This window comes from Argentina silus (assembly GCF_951799395.1).
Source record: "Argentina silus genome assembly, chromosome: 1".
Taxonomy (NCBI): domain Eukaryota; kingdom Metazoa; phylum Chordata; class Actinopteri; order Argentiniformes; family Argentinidae; genus Argentina; species Argentina silus.
In genome coordinates this window covers 37532509-37551250 of record NC_139655.1, presented here as the reverse complement: position 1 = coordinate 37551250, position 18742 = coordinate 37532509, and the positions used below count along the sequence as shown (strand labels likewise).

The window sequence follows — 18742 nt, the reverse complement described above, 5'->3', positions numbered from 1 at the left end:
CCTGAGATAATGGCTGTTCTGTGGAGATAATGGCTGTTCTGATGGCGTCATACACATGACATGATCTGAGCTGACCTCTTGTGTCAACCACAATGGAGGCTCTCTAATCGAGCCCAGCCCAGCAGCAGCACAGTCTTAAACATCATACCAAACGTACTGAAGTTTAGACTTATAGTGTGATGATTTCATGATGAAATGTACGAAATGATAATGATGTTCATCAAACAAAACAAACATACTCTGCAAGCTTATTTCAAGAAAACTGTAGATTCTTTATTTTCTGTACAGTGCGACATTCTTCAGCGTCCGCCTGTAGTCAAGCTAAATATCATTCTGCAGACCTGGCGTTTGACCGTTGAATGAGGGTTATTACACTATTTCACACAGTGGCTATTGTGACAGACACTGTAGCCAGACCACAGCATCAACTCCCAACCCATCCCCATCAGTCTACAGGCCTCCACCATTAAACTCACTCTGCATACACAACACATATCATATGGTTTCCACCAGAGTGAGATTGATTCTAAAGAAAGCCGGTCTAATCCAACCTCTACCCTTGTGGGTAGAGCCTTCTCATCATCAGGTGGTGAGAGCAGGCAGCTTGGTGGTGGAGGGGGGCCGTAGGGAGTGGTTCTGCCCCTGGCCCTGGATCTCCTGCCTCAGCCTCTGCATCTCCACACGCTGCAGCTGGAGGATCCGCTCAGCCTCCTCCTCAAAGTTCAGCCTCACAATCACGCTCTCCTCCCCAGAGGTCAATGCTATGGCAACGGGGGGGGGGGGATTAATTAGAATTAATACTTCATCTTCATCAGTCATCTTGTACGTAGCGGTGCTGTATGGCTCTGGTTTTATGTACGTGCAAAAACGTTTGTGTGTGCTAAAGTGTTTGAACTGCAAAAAAACTAAATAAAAAGGCCTTTGGATTTACGTAAAAAAATGTTTGCACATCCGTTCCACATGATTGAAATGTGTTCAATCAACCCACATTTGTTTAATCAAAGAAGATAATGTGTGTTGATTAAACACATTTTTATGTCGATCCAAAGGCTTTTTTTTTTCTTCAGTGTGTCATGGGACAGCTCTACATTGTATCTCATCTAAACAGGATCAACTGCATCCATGAAGGATCAATCAAAGACATACAGGTCAACGGTGTGGGCTGTTTTGTTCACCTTTAAGGTCGGAGCAGCTCTGTCTCTTGGCCTTGTGGTTGTTCCCTGCCTGGCTCTGGTAGTCGTAGACCTGAGCCCTCACCACACGCAGCTCCCGCCTCAGATCATTGATCTCTTTGATCAAAGACACGTTCTCCTACAGGGAGATCACACTGATTATCAGCAGTTAAAAAATAATTGAAATGAATTCAATGAGAGAACCTTCTCCTTCTTTTCTTTCCCTTTCTGTTACACTGTGTTATATATCGATAGCTATATATCTATATCTATATCTCTTTATATCTATCTCTATAGATTAATATCTATATTTATATCTATATCTCTATATGTATATTTATATCTATATCTCTATATCTCTATATATCTATATGTATATTTATATCTATATCTCTACATTATCTCTATATCTCTTTTGCATTTGATCGAACGAAATAAGTATTTGATCCCCAAGCAAAACATGACTTAGTACTTGGTGGAGAAACCCTTGTTGGCAAGCACAGAAGTCAGACGTTTCTTGTAGTTGGTCACCAGGTTTGCACACATCTCAGGAGGGATTTTGGTCCACTCCTCTTTACAGATCCTCTCCAAATCCTGAAGGTTTCAAGGCTTTTGCTTGGCAACTCGAAGCTTCAGCTCCCTCCGCAAATTTTCTATAGGATTAAGGTCTGGAGACTAGCTAGGCCACTCCATGACCTTAGTGTGCTTCTTCTTGAGCCACTCCTTTGTTGCCTTGGCCGTATGTTTTGGGTCATTGTCATGCTGGAAGACCCATCCACGACCCATCCTCAATGCTCTGGCTGAGGGAAGGAGGTTCTCGTCCAAGATCTTACGGTACATGGCCCCGTCCATTGGCCCCTCAATGCAGTGAAGTCGTCCTGTACCCTTAGCAGAGAAACAACCCCAAAGCATAATGTTTCTACCTCCGTGTTTGACGATGGGGATGGTGTTCTTGGGATTGTAGCATTCAGCATTTCTCTCCCTCCAAACACGACGAGTCGAATTTATGCCAAAGAGTTCAATTTTGGTCTCATCTGACCACATCACCTTCTCCCAAGCCTTCTCTGAATTATTTAAGTGTTCAGTGGCAAACTTCAGATGGGCCTGTACATGTGCCTTCTTGAGCAGGGGGACCTTGCGGGCACTGCAGGATTTCAATCCGTTACGGTGTAGTGTGTTACCAATGGTTTTCTTGGTGACTGTGGTCCCAGCTGCCTTGAGATCATTACCAAGATCCTCCCGTGTAGTTCTGGGCTGATCCCTCACCCTTCTCATGATCATCCTTACCCCACGAGGCGAGATCTTGCATGGAGCTCCAGGCCGAGGGCGACTGATGGTTATTTTGTATTTCTTCCATTTTCTAATAATTGCACCAACAGTTGTCTCCTTCTCACCAAGCTTCTTGCTGATGGTCTTGTAGCCCATTCCAGCCTTGTGCAGGTCTACAACTCTTACCCTGATGTCCTTTGAATGTTCTTTGGTCTTGCCCATGGTGGTGGAGAGGTTGGAATGGAAGAGATTGATTCTATTGACAGGTGTCTTTTATACCCATAACAAGCAGAGATTAGGAGTACTTTCTTAAAGTGACAGGACTAATCTGTGTGCCTCATGGGCATATAACTGGTCTGTATGAGCCAGAATTCTTGCTGGTTTGTAGGGGATCAAATACTTATTTCCTTCGATCAAATGCAAATGAATTTATAACCTTATATAATGTGTTTTTTCTGGACTTCTTTGTTGATATTCTGTCTCTATTTGTTAAAATAAAAGTGCCATAAAAATTATAGACCGCTCATTTCTTTGCAATCGGGCAAACTAACAAAATCAGCAGGGGATCAAATAATTATTTCCCCCACTGTATCTATATCTATCTCTATATCTATATTTATTTCTATATCTCTATCTCTATATCTCTGCAGGGGGTCCAAGGATGTCTTCACCAGGGGCTTCATGTGTGCTAGCACCAGTCTTTCCATGGTCTTCATGACGTTTATATCAATATTTATATCTCTATCTCTATATCTATATCTATATCTATATTTATATCTCTATCTATCTATATATATATATATACAGTATATATAAAAAGTGTTTTGTCACTTGTCATCTTGGTGCCATGTTCAGATGGTCACAGTAGTGCACTAGTAGGGTGGTGATAGCGTGTGTCTCTCACCTTCATGATCTTGACGTTGTCAGTTCTATGGACCTCCGTGTCTTTGGCCAGCTTCCTCTTCAGGGACGCCACGTTCCTCTCCAGGTGCTCCCTCTGACGGCCGTACTCTCTCTGGATGTCTGCATCCACGCCCACGATGTCCACCTGGAACACACAGACGCACACACACAGACACACACACACATTTCTAGCTGACCTGTCTTCATGACCAGCAGATGTATTTTGTCAACATTTAGACACGGATGCTCATTGCTAATCAATCCATTAAAGGGGTAGATAGATAGACAGACAGACAGACAGACAGACAGACAGACAGACAGACAGACAGACAGACAGACAGACAGACAGACAGACAGATAGATAGATAGATAGATAGATAGATAGATAGATAGATAGATAGATAGATAGATAGATAGATAGATAGATAGATAGATAGATAGATACTCTATTGATCCCAGAGGGGAAATTAAGACGTTACAGCAGCTCACATCACAAACAACAACACCAAAATAAAGTGACAATAGAATAATAGAATAAAATAAAATAGACATCTGAACATTATATACAGTAAGAAACAGTCCAGTATGATTTAACATCCCCCAGCCTGACTCTGATCACCCCGATCGAGCCAGCCAGAGGAGGAGTCTTACTGCGGCAGGCAGAAAAGATCTCCTATAGCGCTCCTTAGTGCAACGTGGTTGTAATAGTCTGTTGCTAAAGGAACTTCTCTGCTCTGCCACAGTGACATGTAGGGGATGGGAGGGATTGTCCATGATGGCCAGGAGTTTGGTTCTCATCCTCCTATTGGCCACCTCCTCCAGAGTGTCCAGGGTGACACTGAGGACAGAACCAGCTTTCCTAATAAGCTTGTTCAGCCTCTTGGTGTTACCTTCCTTGATGATGCCCCCCCAGCATACCACCGCGTACAGCACTGCGCTGGCCACCACTGACTGGTAGAATATGTTCAGCAGAGTCCTGCACACGCCAAAGGACCTGACCCTCCTCAAGAAATAAAGCCGGCTCTGGCCGGCTTTATTTGTGTTACCTGTGTTACCAGTCCAGTCCAGTTTATTGTCCAGGTGCACCCCCAGGTACTTATAGCTCTGGACCACCTCCATGTCCTCTCCCTGGATGGAAACAGGAGACAGGGGGACCCTAGTCCTCCTAAAGTCCACCACCATCTACCTTGTCTTGCTGATGTTGAGTAGTTCTGCTCACACCACTTACACAACAAAACTGTCCACCAGTCCTCTGTACTCGGTCTCCTGGCCTCCACTGATACATCCCACAATAGCAGAATTGTCCGACAACCTGCAGATGGCAAGTATGTGTGTTGTGCCTGAAGTCCGAAGTATAGAGGGTGAATAGGAAGGGAGCCAGAACTGTCCCCTGGGGGGCACCAGTGCTGCTCACCACCCAGTCTGACACACATCCCTGCAGCTGTACAAACTGTGGTCTGTTGGTCAGGTAGTTCGTAATCCAGGACACAATGGGGGAGTCCACCTGCATCCTCGGCAGCTTATCCGCAAGTAGTAAGGGCTGTATGGTGTTAAATGCACTGGAGAAGTCAAAGAACATGACCCTCACAGTGCTGCCAGCCTTATCTAAATGGGAGTGAGCTCTGTGTAGAAGGTAGATGATGGCATCATCCACACCAATGTCTGCCTGGTAGGCAAACTGCAGGGGGTTCAAGGACGTCTTCACCAGGGGCCTCATGTGTGCTTGCACCAGTCTTTCCATGGTCTTCATGATGTGGGATGTCAAGGCTACCGGTCTATAGTCATTCAGCACACTGGGGTTCCTTTTCTTTGGTACCGGTACCAGATGTTTTCCACATTGATGGGACCTTTTCCAGACTGAGGTTCAGGTTAAAGAGGTACTGGAGTACTCCACACAGACTTTGAGCACCCTCAAGCTCACACCGCCAGGGCCCGCAGCCTTCCTGAGCCATAATGAGAGGTGTGAATGGGTCCAGACAGGGCAGGGGGAGGGGAAGGGGGCTGGTCCGGTAGAGTCAAACCTGTTGAAAAACTGAGTCAACTCGTTGGCCCTGTCCAGATCTCCAGCCACATGCGGGTCGTTAGCCTGCTTGTAACCAGTGATCTTCCTCACGCTGCTCGACACCTCTCTTGCTGTCCTGCAGGCTGTCCTCCATCTTCCGCCTGTAAGTGTCCCTGCTCTCCTTCAGCTTCTCCTTGAGCTTCCTCTGCACCTCTGCACCCACTTAATTTCCTTGTCACCAGACCTGAAGGCTCTTTTCTTGTCATTGAGGAGGGCCTTTAGGTCACTTGTAATCCAAGAATTGATGTTGGGAAAACACCGCACCCTCGTAGTAGGTACGGTGTTCTCCACACAGAAGTTAATGCAGTCCAAGATGCAATGTGAAAGACCATCAATGTCCTCCCCATGTGACTCACAGAGAACTTCCCAGTCCGTTGTCTCAAAACAGTCCTGCAGAGCCTCATCAGCCTCCTGTGTCCATCTCCTCACAGTCCTAGTGGTCACAGAGTGCTGCTGGACTAGAGGCTCAAGCATCTGATGTGTGTAAGTGTGTGTCTCTGAGCCTGTGAGGGTGTGTGTGTGTGTGTGTGTGTGTGTGTGTGTGTGTGTGTGTGTGTGTGTGTGTATAGTGATAGATTGTAAGAATGAATATATGAACACAACACAGGATACTAACATCATATGGTCAGGGTGTGATTTGTGGAGTGGAAAAGTACGGGAAGGGATGTGGGACAGGGTCCTGGGAGAAGCTTTATGGCAGGTGGTCTTTTGTTAGGCAACTGGGTATCTGTTATATGGTCTCATAGGTTACACATTTTGACCTGTAGCCTGTCTCGCAATGCTGTTTATGACTAGATCAGATGGGGTTGTCAGATGGAGTTGTCTCCTATTCCCCCTCCCCTAACTAGAATACCAGAGGGGTGGGCTATGTTCCTGTATAAAAAGACCACTTTTGAGAGTGATCATCAAAGAAGCCTAGTTGCAGAGCTAGTAAGAACATGTATACGCCAACTGTACTGTTTCCTGACTTCTCTCCCTGATATTTGTGGTCCAGACTGTTCATCACAATGTTAACATGTACGTCGTGTATCTTACCACATCACTCTGCTGGACGTAGCGGTCATACAGCTCTCGTATGCTGTCCTTCAGTCTCTTGGGCTGCTGGATGAAGCCGACGCAGTTGTGGAGGTCCGTCTTGAACCTGCGCACCAGAGCCTCCACATCCCGCACCTGTACAGAAGGGCCACAGTGAGCTATGTGGGTTCAACTCCAGGTTAATGCCACCGACATCTGTCATGACCACCCACCACTACGGCACATGACAAGATCATTTAGAAGTGTACCTCGACCAGCCGTCTGAGCTTTTGATAGTTTGTAGCACGATAACGAGGGGTTGCAGGTTTGTAGCCACAAGCCTTTTGAATGTATTGCAACATAGCTGCCATTTTAAGACATAGAGCTGCCATTTTAAGACATAGAGCTGCCATTTTAAGACATCATGCTGCCATTTTAAGACATAGAGCTGCCAATTTAAGAGATAGAGCTGCAATTTTAAGACATAGTGCTGCCATTTTAAAACATAGAGCTGCGATTTTAAGACATAGTGCTGCCATTTTAAAACATAGAGCTGCCATTTTAAGACATAGAGCTGCCAATTTAAGAGATAGAGCTGCAATTTTAAGACATAGAACTGCCATTTTAAGACATAGAGCTGCCATTTTAACACAAGACCTCTTCACCCCCACTACCCCCCTGTACAAGTTTCTCTCCTGTTTAAAAAAAGAGCATAGCATTGTGACAATAGCAATGGCCCCTGGTCCGATCATTGATTACTTTTTCTTATGATGACTGATGGATAGATGATGCACTTACTTAAACAAATGTATTTGTTGTAAGTTGCTTTGGATAAAGGCGTCTGCTAAATGCCATAAATGTAAATGTAAATGTAACATGGGTAACTTGTAGCCTAATAAGTAAATAATATGACCAGCACTCTGAAATAGAAAAATAAATGATAGTTTAATGCATAAATCAGCACAGAGAAAACAATTAATTTTTCTATTTCAAAAATAAGTGCTGGGTGTATTATTGACTTTTTGGATCAACCTTGGGCTATACAGAATCAAAGACACTCAAACTTTATTTAGTCAAGCATGTCTTACTTCCATTAATCTCACCCCATAAATAAACCAGCTCTTTCCCATCCTCATGCTCTCAGTCTCTCCATAATGGACATTACATCTCCAAAACCCTCTCATCCCTCTACATTGATGCCCGTACTATTAACGCAGACGTCCCTCACTCCTCACCCTCTGCATCTCCTTGTGCATCTCCTTATCCGTGGCCTTCAGTTTGAGCTTCAGTTCTGTAATGCTGAGCTCCAGCTGCGTGTTCCTCTTGTGGAACTGCTCCAGCTCTCCCTCCATCTACAGCACATCAGGAGAGCATCAGTCAAGACATCCACACGCTGAGATACACACTTTAGCACATCGCGATAGCATTCACGAACGATGGAGAATATCTGTGTGATATGCACTGTACAGACAAAATAAAGAATCTACAATGTTCTTGAAATAAGCTTGCAGAGTATGTTTGTTTTGTTTCCCTCCTACTTGGCGCTGTGCACTGAGATGAAAAGAGTGATTAATTCAGTCAATATGACATGAACGTGTCGTGGAGTGGAATGCATGGTATACTGTATATGTACAGGAGCTGTTTGTTCAGTTATAGAGATGTGTGGCTTCTGATCTCAGACTAAACACACACACACACAAACAAAGGGAGCACTTCTGCTGGATGGGATGAGACTCCTGAGCACTCTTATCACTCTCAAACACAACCCCCACACACGTACACGTACACACGTACACGTACACGTACACACACACACACACACACACACACACACACACACGCACACACACACACTCACACACACACACACACACACACACACACACACAACCTCCTGGATCTGCTCCTTCATCTCTTTGATGTCGTTCTCCCTGGGCTCGATCTGTTTCTTCAGCTCTTTGATCTTGTAGTCAAGAACAAACTTGAACTTCTCCAGCTCCTGGTTCTTCTTTTTCAGGTCGTAAATTCTCTTCTCCTGCAGAGAGGAAACAGGTGTGTGGGGGGGGGGGGTATTTGGTTAACTATTTTCTGTTTTTTACAACAGTGGATAGCTCCCCACACAGTGGTAAGAGGGAGGGAGGGAGTGACAGAGGGAGGGAGACTGTGTGGGGGTTACGGAGAGTTGTAACCTGGATGCACAGAGACCACAGCGAGTGATCGTAAGCCCCTATCTGCTCTCGGCCACACTGCTCACCCCACCTTGTCCTGGATGGTCTCGTCTCTCTCCTGGATCTCCTTCTTCTGGCCCAGGATGTCCTTCTCCAGGGACCTGATCACCCCCTGTAGCTTCTGCTGCTCCACCTTCAGCTTCTCTATGTCCAGGTTCCTGTCATCTATTTCCTTCTGCAAGCTGCTGAACTGTCATCATGACACACCGGTGGGCGGAGAGAGAGAGAGAGAGAGAGAGAGAGAGAGAGAGAGAGAGAGAGAGAGAGAGAGAGAGATAGCAAGTGAGAGAGATAGGTAGAGAGAGTGAGAGTGAGAGAGATAGGTAGAGAGAGTGAGAGAGAGTAAGAGAGAGAGAGAGAGAGAGAGAGTGAGAGAGAGTAAGAGAGAGAGAGAGAGAGTGAGAGAGAGAGAGGTAGAGAGCGAGAGAGAGCGAGAGCGAGAGAGAGAGCGAGAGATGAAACAAACAAACAGAACACAGCTGGTTTAACTGGGTGTCAATGAGAGATGGGAAATTCATAGAGGGAGACAAACTAGAAAAGAAGAGAAAGCACGTTAACAGGGGGAAAGGAGAGGCAGAGAAGATGGAAGAGATGTTTCCATGGTGTCCGTTGTTCGGTTCACTCACCTTCTTCCTCATGATACCCGTCTCTCCCTTCAGGCGCAGGTTGATCTCTTTCTCCTCCCGTAGTTTCCTCTCGTATTTGAGGCGGATGTCCTGGATCTCTCTGTCTCCGTCCTCCTCCATCTGCTTCTTGGACTCCTCAAACTCCCGGACCTGCTGCCGAGACTCGTCCTGGCTCTAGAAAACAGACACACACACACACACACACATTCACTACAATGGCTTTATTACTCTTCCAGTTGCAAGGGGCAAGAATTGCTCATATTTTCATTGCTCAAGTATCAAGCTTTGTGAAAAAGGTAGCCTACGACTACATCCCCGCAACAAAACTTTTAGCTGTCGGTTCATGACGGACCCGCCCCACCCCCGTCCCTCAAGTCCCCCCCTGACCTGTCCCAGCATCAACATCTTCTCCTGCAGCTTGGACTCGTAGAACAGGGTGAGATCCTCCAGGGCGCGGCACTTGCTGTCTTCCATGGCATGCAGGTGGCGTTCGTAGTCCTCCTGCATACGCTGGGACTTTAGCTGCAGCTCCTGGTGCTTCTCGTACTCCAGCATCAGCTTCTGGTTACTGGTGGACTCTGTGGAGAGTAACAGAATCACTCTGGTTTTGGGAGACACTTCCACCCGAAAGAGACTTACAGTGAACACATTTGTAAGCAAGTATGTACACTCATGGAACACTTTATTAGGAACACTATACTGATACTGGGTCTCCCTTTGCTCTCAAAACAGCCTCAATTCTTTGTGGCATTGATTCCACAAGATGTTGAAAACATTCCTTTGAGATTCTGGTCCATGATGACATGATTGCATCACGTAATTCCTGCAGATTTTTCAGGTGCACTTTCAAGCTGTGAATCTCCCGTTCTACCACATTCCAAAGGTGTTCTATTGGATTCAGATCCGGTGACTGGGAAGGCCACTGAAGAACACTGAACTCATTGTCATGTACATGAAACCAGTTTGAGACGACTGTTGCTTTGTGACATGGTGCATTATCATGCTAGAAGTAGCCATTAGAAGATGGGTAAATTGTGGCCATGAAGGGATGCACATGGTCAGCAACAATACTCAAATAGGCTGTGGCATTCAAGCAATGATTGATTGATATTAACGGCCCCAAAGTGTGCCAAGAAAACATTCCTCACACCATTACACCACCTCTACCATGAGAAGGTGTACAGGTGTTCCTAATAAAGTGCTCAGTGAGTGTATATGCCCATAGCGGAATGTATATCCATATCTATATGTATTGTGTGCTCAGATAGATCCATACAGTACATTATTCTACAGCCTACACAGTCTGATTCTATGTCTTCTGGGTATTTTTCTGTTAAGGCGGAATTTGAATAAAAAATATTGAATTTGAATAAAACATTTTATCGAAGGTTAAACATTTAATAAAGAGGTAAGGACTCGTGGGTGTTATATGTGGCATTTGCAATTCTCTAAGAGCGTGGGCGTTATGCAGTGATTTCTATCCTCACCGAAATCCTGCTGTTCTCTGGAGTGTTTCTCCACCACCTCTCCCATGGCCTCTTGGTGACTCATCTCCATCTTCTCCTTCTCCGTCTTCAGAACCTACAGGACGACATATGGACTGACACCTCCAACAAAGGTTTCACTTATCAGAAAACAGCACTGAATAAATCGCTAACATTTGAATAAAACATGATTCACACTCAACAGGATGGATGGACAGTATATGCAGTTTAGAAGTCTCAAACTGTTTCATGTTGCATCAGCAGTCGTCAGTATAATCATTTAACGATAGCTGGATTTCCATAACGGGGCTTACGCAGTGCGGGCCAAGGCCAATTGCTTTTCCACAGTCTCCCCCAGGCTCCAACGGTGCTTACTCCAGGCCTATCTGGTGCTTAAAACTCAGGCTTTTAGCCTCCTCTACCACCCTGGTCCTTATGAGGCCAAATGGGGCTCGGGCACGTTTTAGAGAGAGGGCGGGATATTCTTATCATCCAAGTGCTTTAGTTGTCTAGCGAATGTGGTGGTTGGCAGGCATAGCTCGCTGTAACTACACAATCTAATTGAGTTGAATAGCGCTCAAGCTTAATAGCTTACAAATAAAATGTTACACTAGGTGCTGACGTTATCAGATCCTATTGGGAAACCGGAGGATTTGAAATGTTGTCTCCATATAATTCACCACCTTACGAACTGCAGAATGTAAACAAACTGGAGATCATATACAGGGCGGAACTAGAAAGTTAGGTTAGGGTTAGGGTTAGGGTTAAGGTTAGGGTTAGCGCTAGCCTTGGCACACACTGGCACCGCTGTCGTAAAGCAGCTATTGAGAAGTCAGTTGACCTGGTTTTTGGTCTTGAGCGACTCCATCTGTTGGATGAACTTCTCTGAGAGCTCTTTGATCTTCTCGTTGTAGTTCATGTCCTTCAGACGGAGCTGGTACTCGTTCTCCATCTTCAGCTCCTCCACCCGTGTCTTCAGCTCCAGCATGATCTGGTTCTGAGAGAGGGAGAAACATCAACTGTCAAAATCTCATAAACGATGCCACTTAATACAATTTAATTATTCTCACACAAATGCACGCACACCCACACACACCCACACACACACACACACACACACACACACACATATATACGTAACACTTCTTAATATACACCTACTACAACACATAAAAAATGCAAGTGAACACACGCACGCACGCACGCACACATGCTCACACACTCACTCACACACACACACACACACACACACACACACACACACACACACACACACACACACACACACACACACACACACACACACACACACACACACACACACCCTAGTACCTTCTCCTCGAGATCGGACTTGGTGATGAGGATCTCCTCAGCATAGGTGATCTCCTTGTCTCTCTTCATGCCTCTCCCTTCCTTGTCGATGACCTTCCAGATGAGCAGACATCCGTCTTCAGACACGGTCAGAAGGTACTGGTCGTCAAACGTCATCACCATCTGAGGAGGGAAACACATTCACCTCTAGTCCTTCACTCAGCATCAGCAGACCGTCACATGCTGGGGGCGATCTCGTCGGATATGTTAGATCAGGGGAGGCTGGTGGAGGTAGAAATCGTGTGTTTTGATACCGCTCTCCATTCCGTTCCATACATTACCAATGAGCCCGTTCTCCGATTCCTACCTCCACCAGCCTCCACTGCGTTAGAGGACCCATTCATAAACAACAGCATAGACAGAGAAGTCATACCTATATGATGCAAAACAAGCTGACTTTAACAGTGATAATACAGTTGTGATGATTAGACTGGGCATTACCTGGCTGGGAGATAAATTCATCCTCTTACAGATAGTGTACTGTCCCAGTTGACCATGTTTTGGTCCAACCCACCTTGGTGACAGGGCCAGAGTGGGCCTGGTACTCGGTCCAGTCCTTCTGGATGGGTAAGGGGTACTTGATGGCCCTGATGGTGCCAATGGAGGTGCCGGCGAAGAGCATCCTCCCGGAGCGGGACATGGCGATGGTGGTGTAGGCCACGTCCTCTGCAGCCACCTCCCTGAGGATCTGACAACAGTGCCCCCCATTGGTGGAAAGGACCAGGAGACTGACACCCAAATACTACAACATACACCTATTCTAATGAGAATCCACCTTCCATTGAAACAAGCATTATAATAGTAATAATAATAAACTTTATTTATATAGCACCTTTTTTTTTTTTAATTACAAAGTGCTTTACAAATAGATAAAAACCCTAACCCTAACCAAAATATAAGTAGAAACAGTAAAACACAGACACATAAAAAAGAAAAATAGCAGCATCAAAATAAAAGTAGAAAAACAGTAAAACACAACACATTCAAAAGAATAAGGGCAGCATCAATTATAGGCTAGTCTATAAAAATTAGTTCTTAAGAAGAGATTTAAAAGAGAGTACTTATCTTGCTAGCCTAATATCCTCAGGCAGGTCTTTCCAGAGTCTAGGGGCCCTAATGGCAAAGGCATGGTCACCTTTTGTCTTCAGTCTAGACTCTGGAAGAGCCAGAAAGGCTCTGTCTGAGGATCTTAGGCCGCCTAATGAGAGCCTACTCTAATGGATGCACACTAAGTATAATCATGAATATAACCACAGAGTTTCACAGCCTTTCCAGCGTATTCGTACAGTAGAACACTCCCAGATCAACTCCCTCACCTGACAGTCCTGGATCTCCTTCAGGGTGCAGTCTGTCCCCACAGCGAAGATGGTCTTGGCGTCGGGGGAGATGGTCACCCCCGTGTAGCTGCAGGACTTGAGGACGCTTTCCGACTCCCGCTTGCTGCTCAGGGTGTTCCACTCGTACACGGCTCCGTCCATCCCGCACGACACCAGGCGACTGTCGTCTGAGCTCCACACGATGGCTCGCACCTGAGACCATACCGAGATGAAGGGTTTCAGATGAGTCGAGGTTTCCACGTAGACACTTTGGTAGGTGTTGGATTGCCGGCTTTCCACAGCGGGGCTTACGTCGTGTGTAACAGTGTGTGATAAGGACAAATGCTTTTCTACAGTCACTCCCGGGCTTCAACAGGGCGGACTGTGAGCCTATTCTGTGTTTAAAACTCGACCCCCTGGTCCTTAGTCGTGCAGTGGGCTAGGTGTGCGGTTGAGAGAGAGGGCGGGATACTCAATCAATCAATCAAATGTATTTGCACGGCACTTTTTACATAGGCAAATGTCGCAAAGTCACAACAAGAACAATACTAAACTTTATAAACAATAAATACAAGACAAACAATATGAACTAACACCGAACCATAGAACCCCAAAAAGCAAGCCAAGCTAAAAACTCCCCAGAGGGGAGAAAAACATAGGGCACAGTGGCAAGAAAAACTCCCTGGAAGGAAGAAACTTTGAGAGGAACCAGACTAAGTGCTTTAGTTGGCTAGCGAACTTGGTGGGTGGCAGGCATAATTCAAGTTAGCTTGCTGTAACTACACAATGAAATCGATTTGAATAGTGCTTTTTACAAATAAAATTGCCATAAACTGCTTAAGTTACCAGAACCTGTTGGGAAACTGAAGGATTTTAAATGTTTTGCTGGTGTTCCCCATCTTATGAACTGCAGAATGTAAACAAATTATACTCTGGGGCTCCCGTCTAGAAAGCCCAAACAGGCTTGTTCATAAGACTTCGAAGCACTGGGCTTTGAGCGCTAGCTGGCCGCTAGTTAGCCTTGGCAAGCACTGGCACCGCTATCGAAAAGCGGCTATTGACTTTCTGGAGTGTTATGGAGCATTATAACTGAACCTGTGACCCTCTTTAAATGTCTCTTTACAGTAGGTCTTTCACCTTCCCATTGTGGCCCTTCAGGTTCAGAAGGTTCTCAAATGTCGTTGCGGAGTAGATGTGAATGACGTTCCCGTTGACAGCAGCAAACATGTGTCCCCCGTGGCTGAAAGCACACTGGGAAGAGAGAAAAAGCCTCTGACACATATTGTTTTGACATCGCAAGCTTGCAACATTTAAGGCGCACACAAACTGAACAAAGAAACACACACACCCACACACAGACAGACACAGACAGACGCTGACACACACATCCCCCACCTCTCTGCAGCCCCGCACGGTGAGCTCCTTGAAGGTTCTGAGGTCGTCTATGAGCAGGTTCATGAGGCGTAGCTTGTCAGAGAAGCCCACCAGGAGGAAGAGACCGGAGGGGTGCAGGGCCACGCTGAAGGCCTCCTCCTGGAACTCCTTATACAGCTCCAACACACTGACACAGTCAAGACACATGACAACATCGGATATGGATCGAAAATTGTGTTTCAATGCATTTAAGATTCGATTTTTCTTCACATGGCATGTACTGTAATCGTATCGGTGGAAAACGGGGTAGACACAACACTGCATATTCCCAGTATTTAGTCAATGAAAAAAAGGCCTTGAGTTGTTGCAAACAGTCGAACTTGCGACCTCTGGCTTGCCAACACACGTGACCTTCTCCTCAAATACCCTAGCTAGCTATTGGACAGCGCGGTTGGGGGTATTTGAACTTGAGGAGTGAGTTTACCATCTCGACTCGGTTATATAGGAATAGTTGAGACGATCTCTTACTTGGTTTCAAAGTTCCAGATGCGTACAGAGTGGTCCAGGGAGCAGGTGGCAATGATTGGCTTGCGGATGCAGATGGACAGGCCTGTGATGACGTTGGAGTGGAAGGAATGGGACAGGTACTCAAAGTGAGCTGGCTCCCCCTAGTGGAGAACATATGTCATTTAGAGCACAAATGACAGGTATGAGCCTGGGTCTGAATTCTCCTAAAATGCCTCATCTGACAGGAGAAACCAACAGGTGTAAGGAGGTTTCTACACCCAACTACAATCTCATTGCTCAGTCCTCTCAATAATGAATGGGGGAATACACAAGAGAATAAAGGAAGAAAGAAAGGAGGAATGAAACAAGGTTTGGAGGGACTCAAGGGAGGAAGGAAAGGTAGAAGAAACAGGCAGGAATGAAAGGGAAGGTAGAAGAAAGGGAGGCAGGAATGAAAGGAAAGGTAGAAGAAAGGGAGGCAGGAATGAAAGGAAAGGTAGAAGAAAGAGAGGCAGGTATGAAGGAGGGAATGAAGTAAAGGAAGGAAGGAAAAGGTTGTGCCCAGACCCTCAGACCTAGCATAATGACTTGTCTCCTGACCTTGCTCATCTCAGCAGAGGACAGGGTGATGCTATAGAGCTGGCCACGGTCTGTGCTGGTGACCAGAGTCTCCTCTGAGGGGCTGATACACAGGGTGACTATCTCCTGATGCTCCGCATGGCTGGGCTCATTACTGCATGGATCTGGAGGGATCTGGAGGGAACACACACACACACACACACAGACACACACACTAGAACACTTCTTAATATACACCTACTACAACACACATACACATACACACACACACACACACACACACACACACACACACACACACAGAAACATACACTAGAACACTTCTTAATATACACCTACTACAACACATTAAAAATGCAAGTGAACACACATTCACGCTCACACACACACACGCACACACACATTGTAAATGCACGGAAAACTGTACACATTTCAAACGAGACCCCCCCAACGGTCACCTCAGTTCTCATATGAGCCGCATTGCCATATCTACCCGTATCTCTCTAGTCTTCCTGTAGTTGTCCTTCTCCTCCGTCTTCTCAAACAGACACACGGTCCCTGTACCAGCAGAGCAGGCGAAGCCTTTCGAGTAGGACGTGATGGCTGTGACCCTGGGTAACAGCGTAGAGGCTCCCTCTGTCTTGGTGTCCTCTGATTTCCTCTTCTCTATTTGTCTGTGCAGTGTAAGGACATTGTTAACAATCTGAGTGCCGTATCACCTTAGAGCGGTTTTAGTGGTAGGGACTGCTTATGCACTACTACTGTCACTGTTTTATTATGACTATATTATATTGTATTGTTGATTTGTTAATTATTGTTGACTGTTGTTGATCGAGGAGCAAGACACCAAAGCATTTCACCATATCAATTACAGCTGTATGCGATGGACGTGACGAATACAATTCGGATTCCATTCGATTTTGGATTCGACTTGTGACCTCCTGACCTGTCGTTCTCCTGATTGGCCGGCTTGCTGGCAACGCTCATCTCCCAGCGCAGGTCACCTGACTCAAACACCAGCAGCCTGCCCGTGTCTGTGCCGGCGATGACCCGGTCCTCAGACATCCAGGTGTGGGACAGGATGTTCTGGGTCTCCAGCTTCAGGAAGTTGGACTGCTTCAGCGTCCCCTCGGCATAGCGGAAGAGCTTAAAGACGCCGGTGCCGCTCACGCACACCTGAGTGTTGTCCTGGGGGTTGAAGCTCACCTGCGGAGTGATCGGAGCGCGTTTATACGTGGCGTAAATAAAGGATGTCTTTCAAATGTCTGCACATTGAGTGTGGCTGTGTTCCAAAATGCACTCTATTCAGAGAATATTCATACTTGGTACGTCCGCTCTAGATGGAACACAGCCTGCGTTCAAATGTTGTTGTTCATATTCAGTGCCATTCTACGTGTGTGTGTGTGTGTGTGTGTGTGTGTGTGTGTGTGTGTGTGTGTGTGTGTGTGTGTGTGTGTGTGTGTGTGTGTTGTGAGATGTTTTGGGTGTGTTTTTTCGTTTGGGAGTGCAGTTTGCATGTGCATCCCTGGGATTAGTGTCACTGTCGATGGAGAAAAGATCATAATTCATTGTCACTGTCACCCCCTGTTCTCTCTGCTTCCATCGGGCAGACGGTACCGAAGCATCCAATCCCGGACCAACAGGTTTCGGAATAGCTTCTACCCTCAGGCTGTTAGACTATTGTATTGACCCCTCCTGCTCAGTGACATTGCACTCTGCGCTCTACAATTACTCCCTTTACTGCTGCTACAAAATATATTTACTTTTTACTGTATTTATTGTTTCTTACTATTTTAACTATTATCCTTATTACATTCTATTGTTGATGTTGTAGAGCTGCTCTGCCTCAGGCATTTTGTTGCACTGTTGTATTCAATGTAATGACAAATAAACAAGACTTGGACAAGGAGCAGAGGCCCTACTGTCTAACCTGGTATATAGAGTTGCTGGCTCCACTGGTCTTCACCGAGGCCATGAGCTTCTGCTTCTCCCACATCCAGTAGAACAGGGTCCAGTCTGGGCCTCCCGCCTGGCCTATCAGGTACTTGGAGTCCGGGGAGAAGGCCATGCAGACAAACTCCTGGACGGGGACCTCTCCTCCGTTCAGCACCTTCCTCTTCCTGCTCTGCTCGTGCTGGAGGTCGTAGACCGTGACGGTGCCCTTCTCACCGCGCTCTGACACCGCCAGGTAGCGGCGGTTCGCACTGATGGCCAGAGCCTGCATGCCCTGACTCTTCTCTGTGCCTGGGGGGGGGGGGGGGGGGAGAGAGAGATAGATAGATAGAGAGAGATTCAACAAATGAAGTTGATTCTCATTTGTCCATTTCAATGCATCTGTGAAGAACTATCAGTATCAGGCTATCCAAGAGAGGCAACTCTACCTGGAATGAACCTCTGCCATCTCTGGTCAATGTTGTAACGCACGCAGTTGTTCCCACATGGGAAGATGACAGTTTGCTCATCGAAGTAGCAGAGGTTATTTGTCACACCTGTTCTCAAACCAAAGATGTAGTGGGACTGGGCTACAACAGCAGCCATGGTCGGTTCTTACGTTCACCTGTGTCTGTATGAAAAAACAAGTATATATACACATATCTAGTGAATCTCTCGGCTATAGACATGACCGAGCAAAGGTGTGAGACAGTTGGTAAGCTATGTAATACATCATGAAGTAGTTTTAAACAAACCTTTTCGACCGGCACAAGTTCAAGTAGCAGCACACACCACACGTACACTCACAGGGGTTTCGGGTTAGCTTGCTAGCTAGTTAGCGTCGTTAGCACCCAGGCTGAGATGAGACGAACCTGATGATGGAAACGTTTGCAAATCTGGCTTGC

At 46.2% G+C, this 18742-nt stretch overlaps 1 protein-coding gene across 1 annotated transcript; it reads right to left on the bottom strand.

The window, feature by feature from the left end:
* Nucleotides 1-582: 582 nt before the first annotated feature.
* On the bottom strand, nt 583-18443 carry LOC310812962 (cilia- and flagella-associated protein 57-like; the record flags this gene model as incomplete). The annotated part of the gene is made up of 22 exons (XM_083681743.1): nt 583-761; nt 1176-1311; nt 3346-3489; nt 6442-6576; nt 7656-7772; nt 8312-8455; nt 8680-8838; nt 9275-9448; nt 9662-9852; nt 10762-10855; nt 11600-11755; nt 12091-12252; nt 12644-12817; nt 13446-13658; nt 14583-14696; nt 14841-15006; nt 15348-15487; nt 15927-16079; nt 16399-16579; nt 16852-17111; nt 17836-18149; nt 18287-18443. 22 exons carry the CDS (start codon nt 18441-18443, stop codon nt 583-585), a joined length of 3663 nt encoding a protein of 1220 aa, XP_083537869.1.
* Nucleotides 18444-18742: the final 299 nt, after the last annotated feature.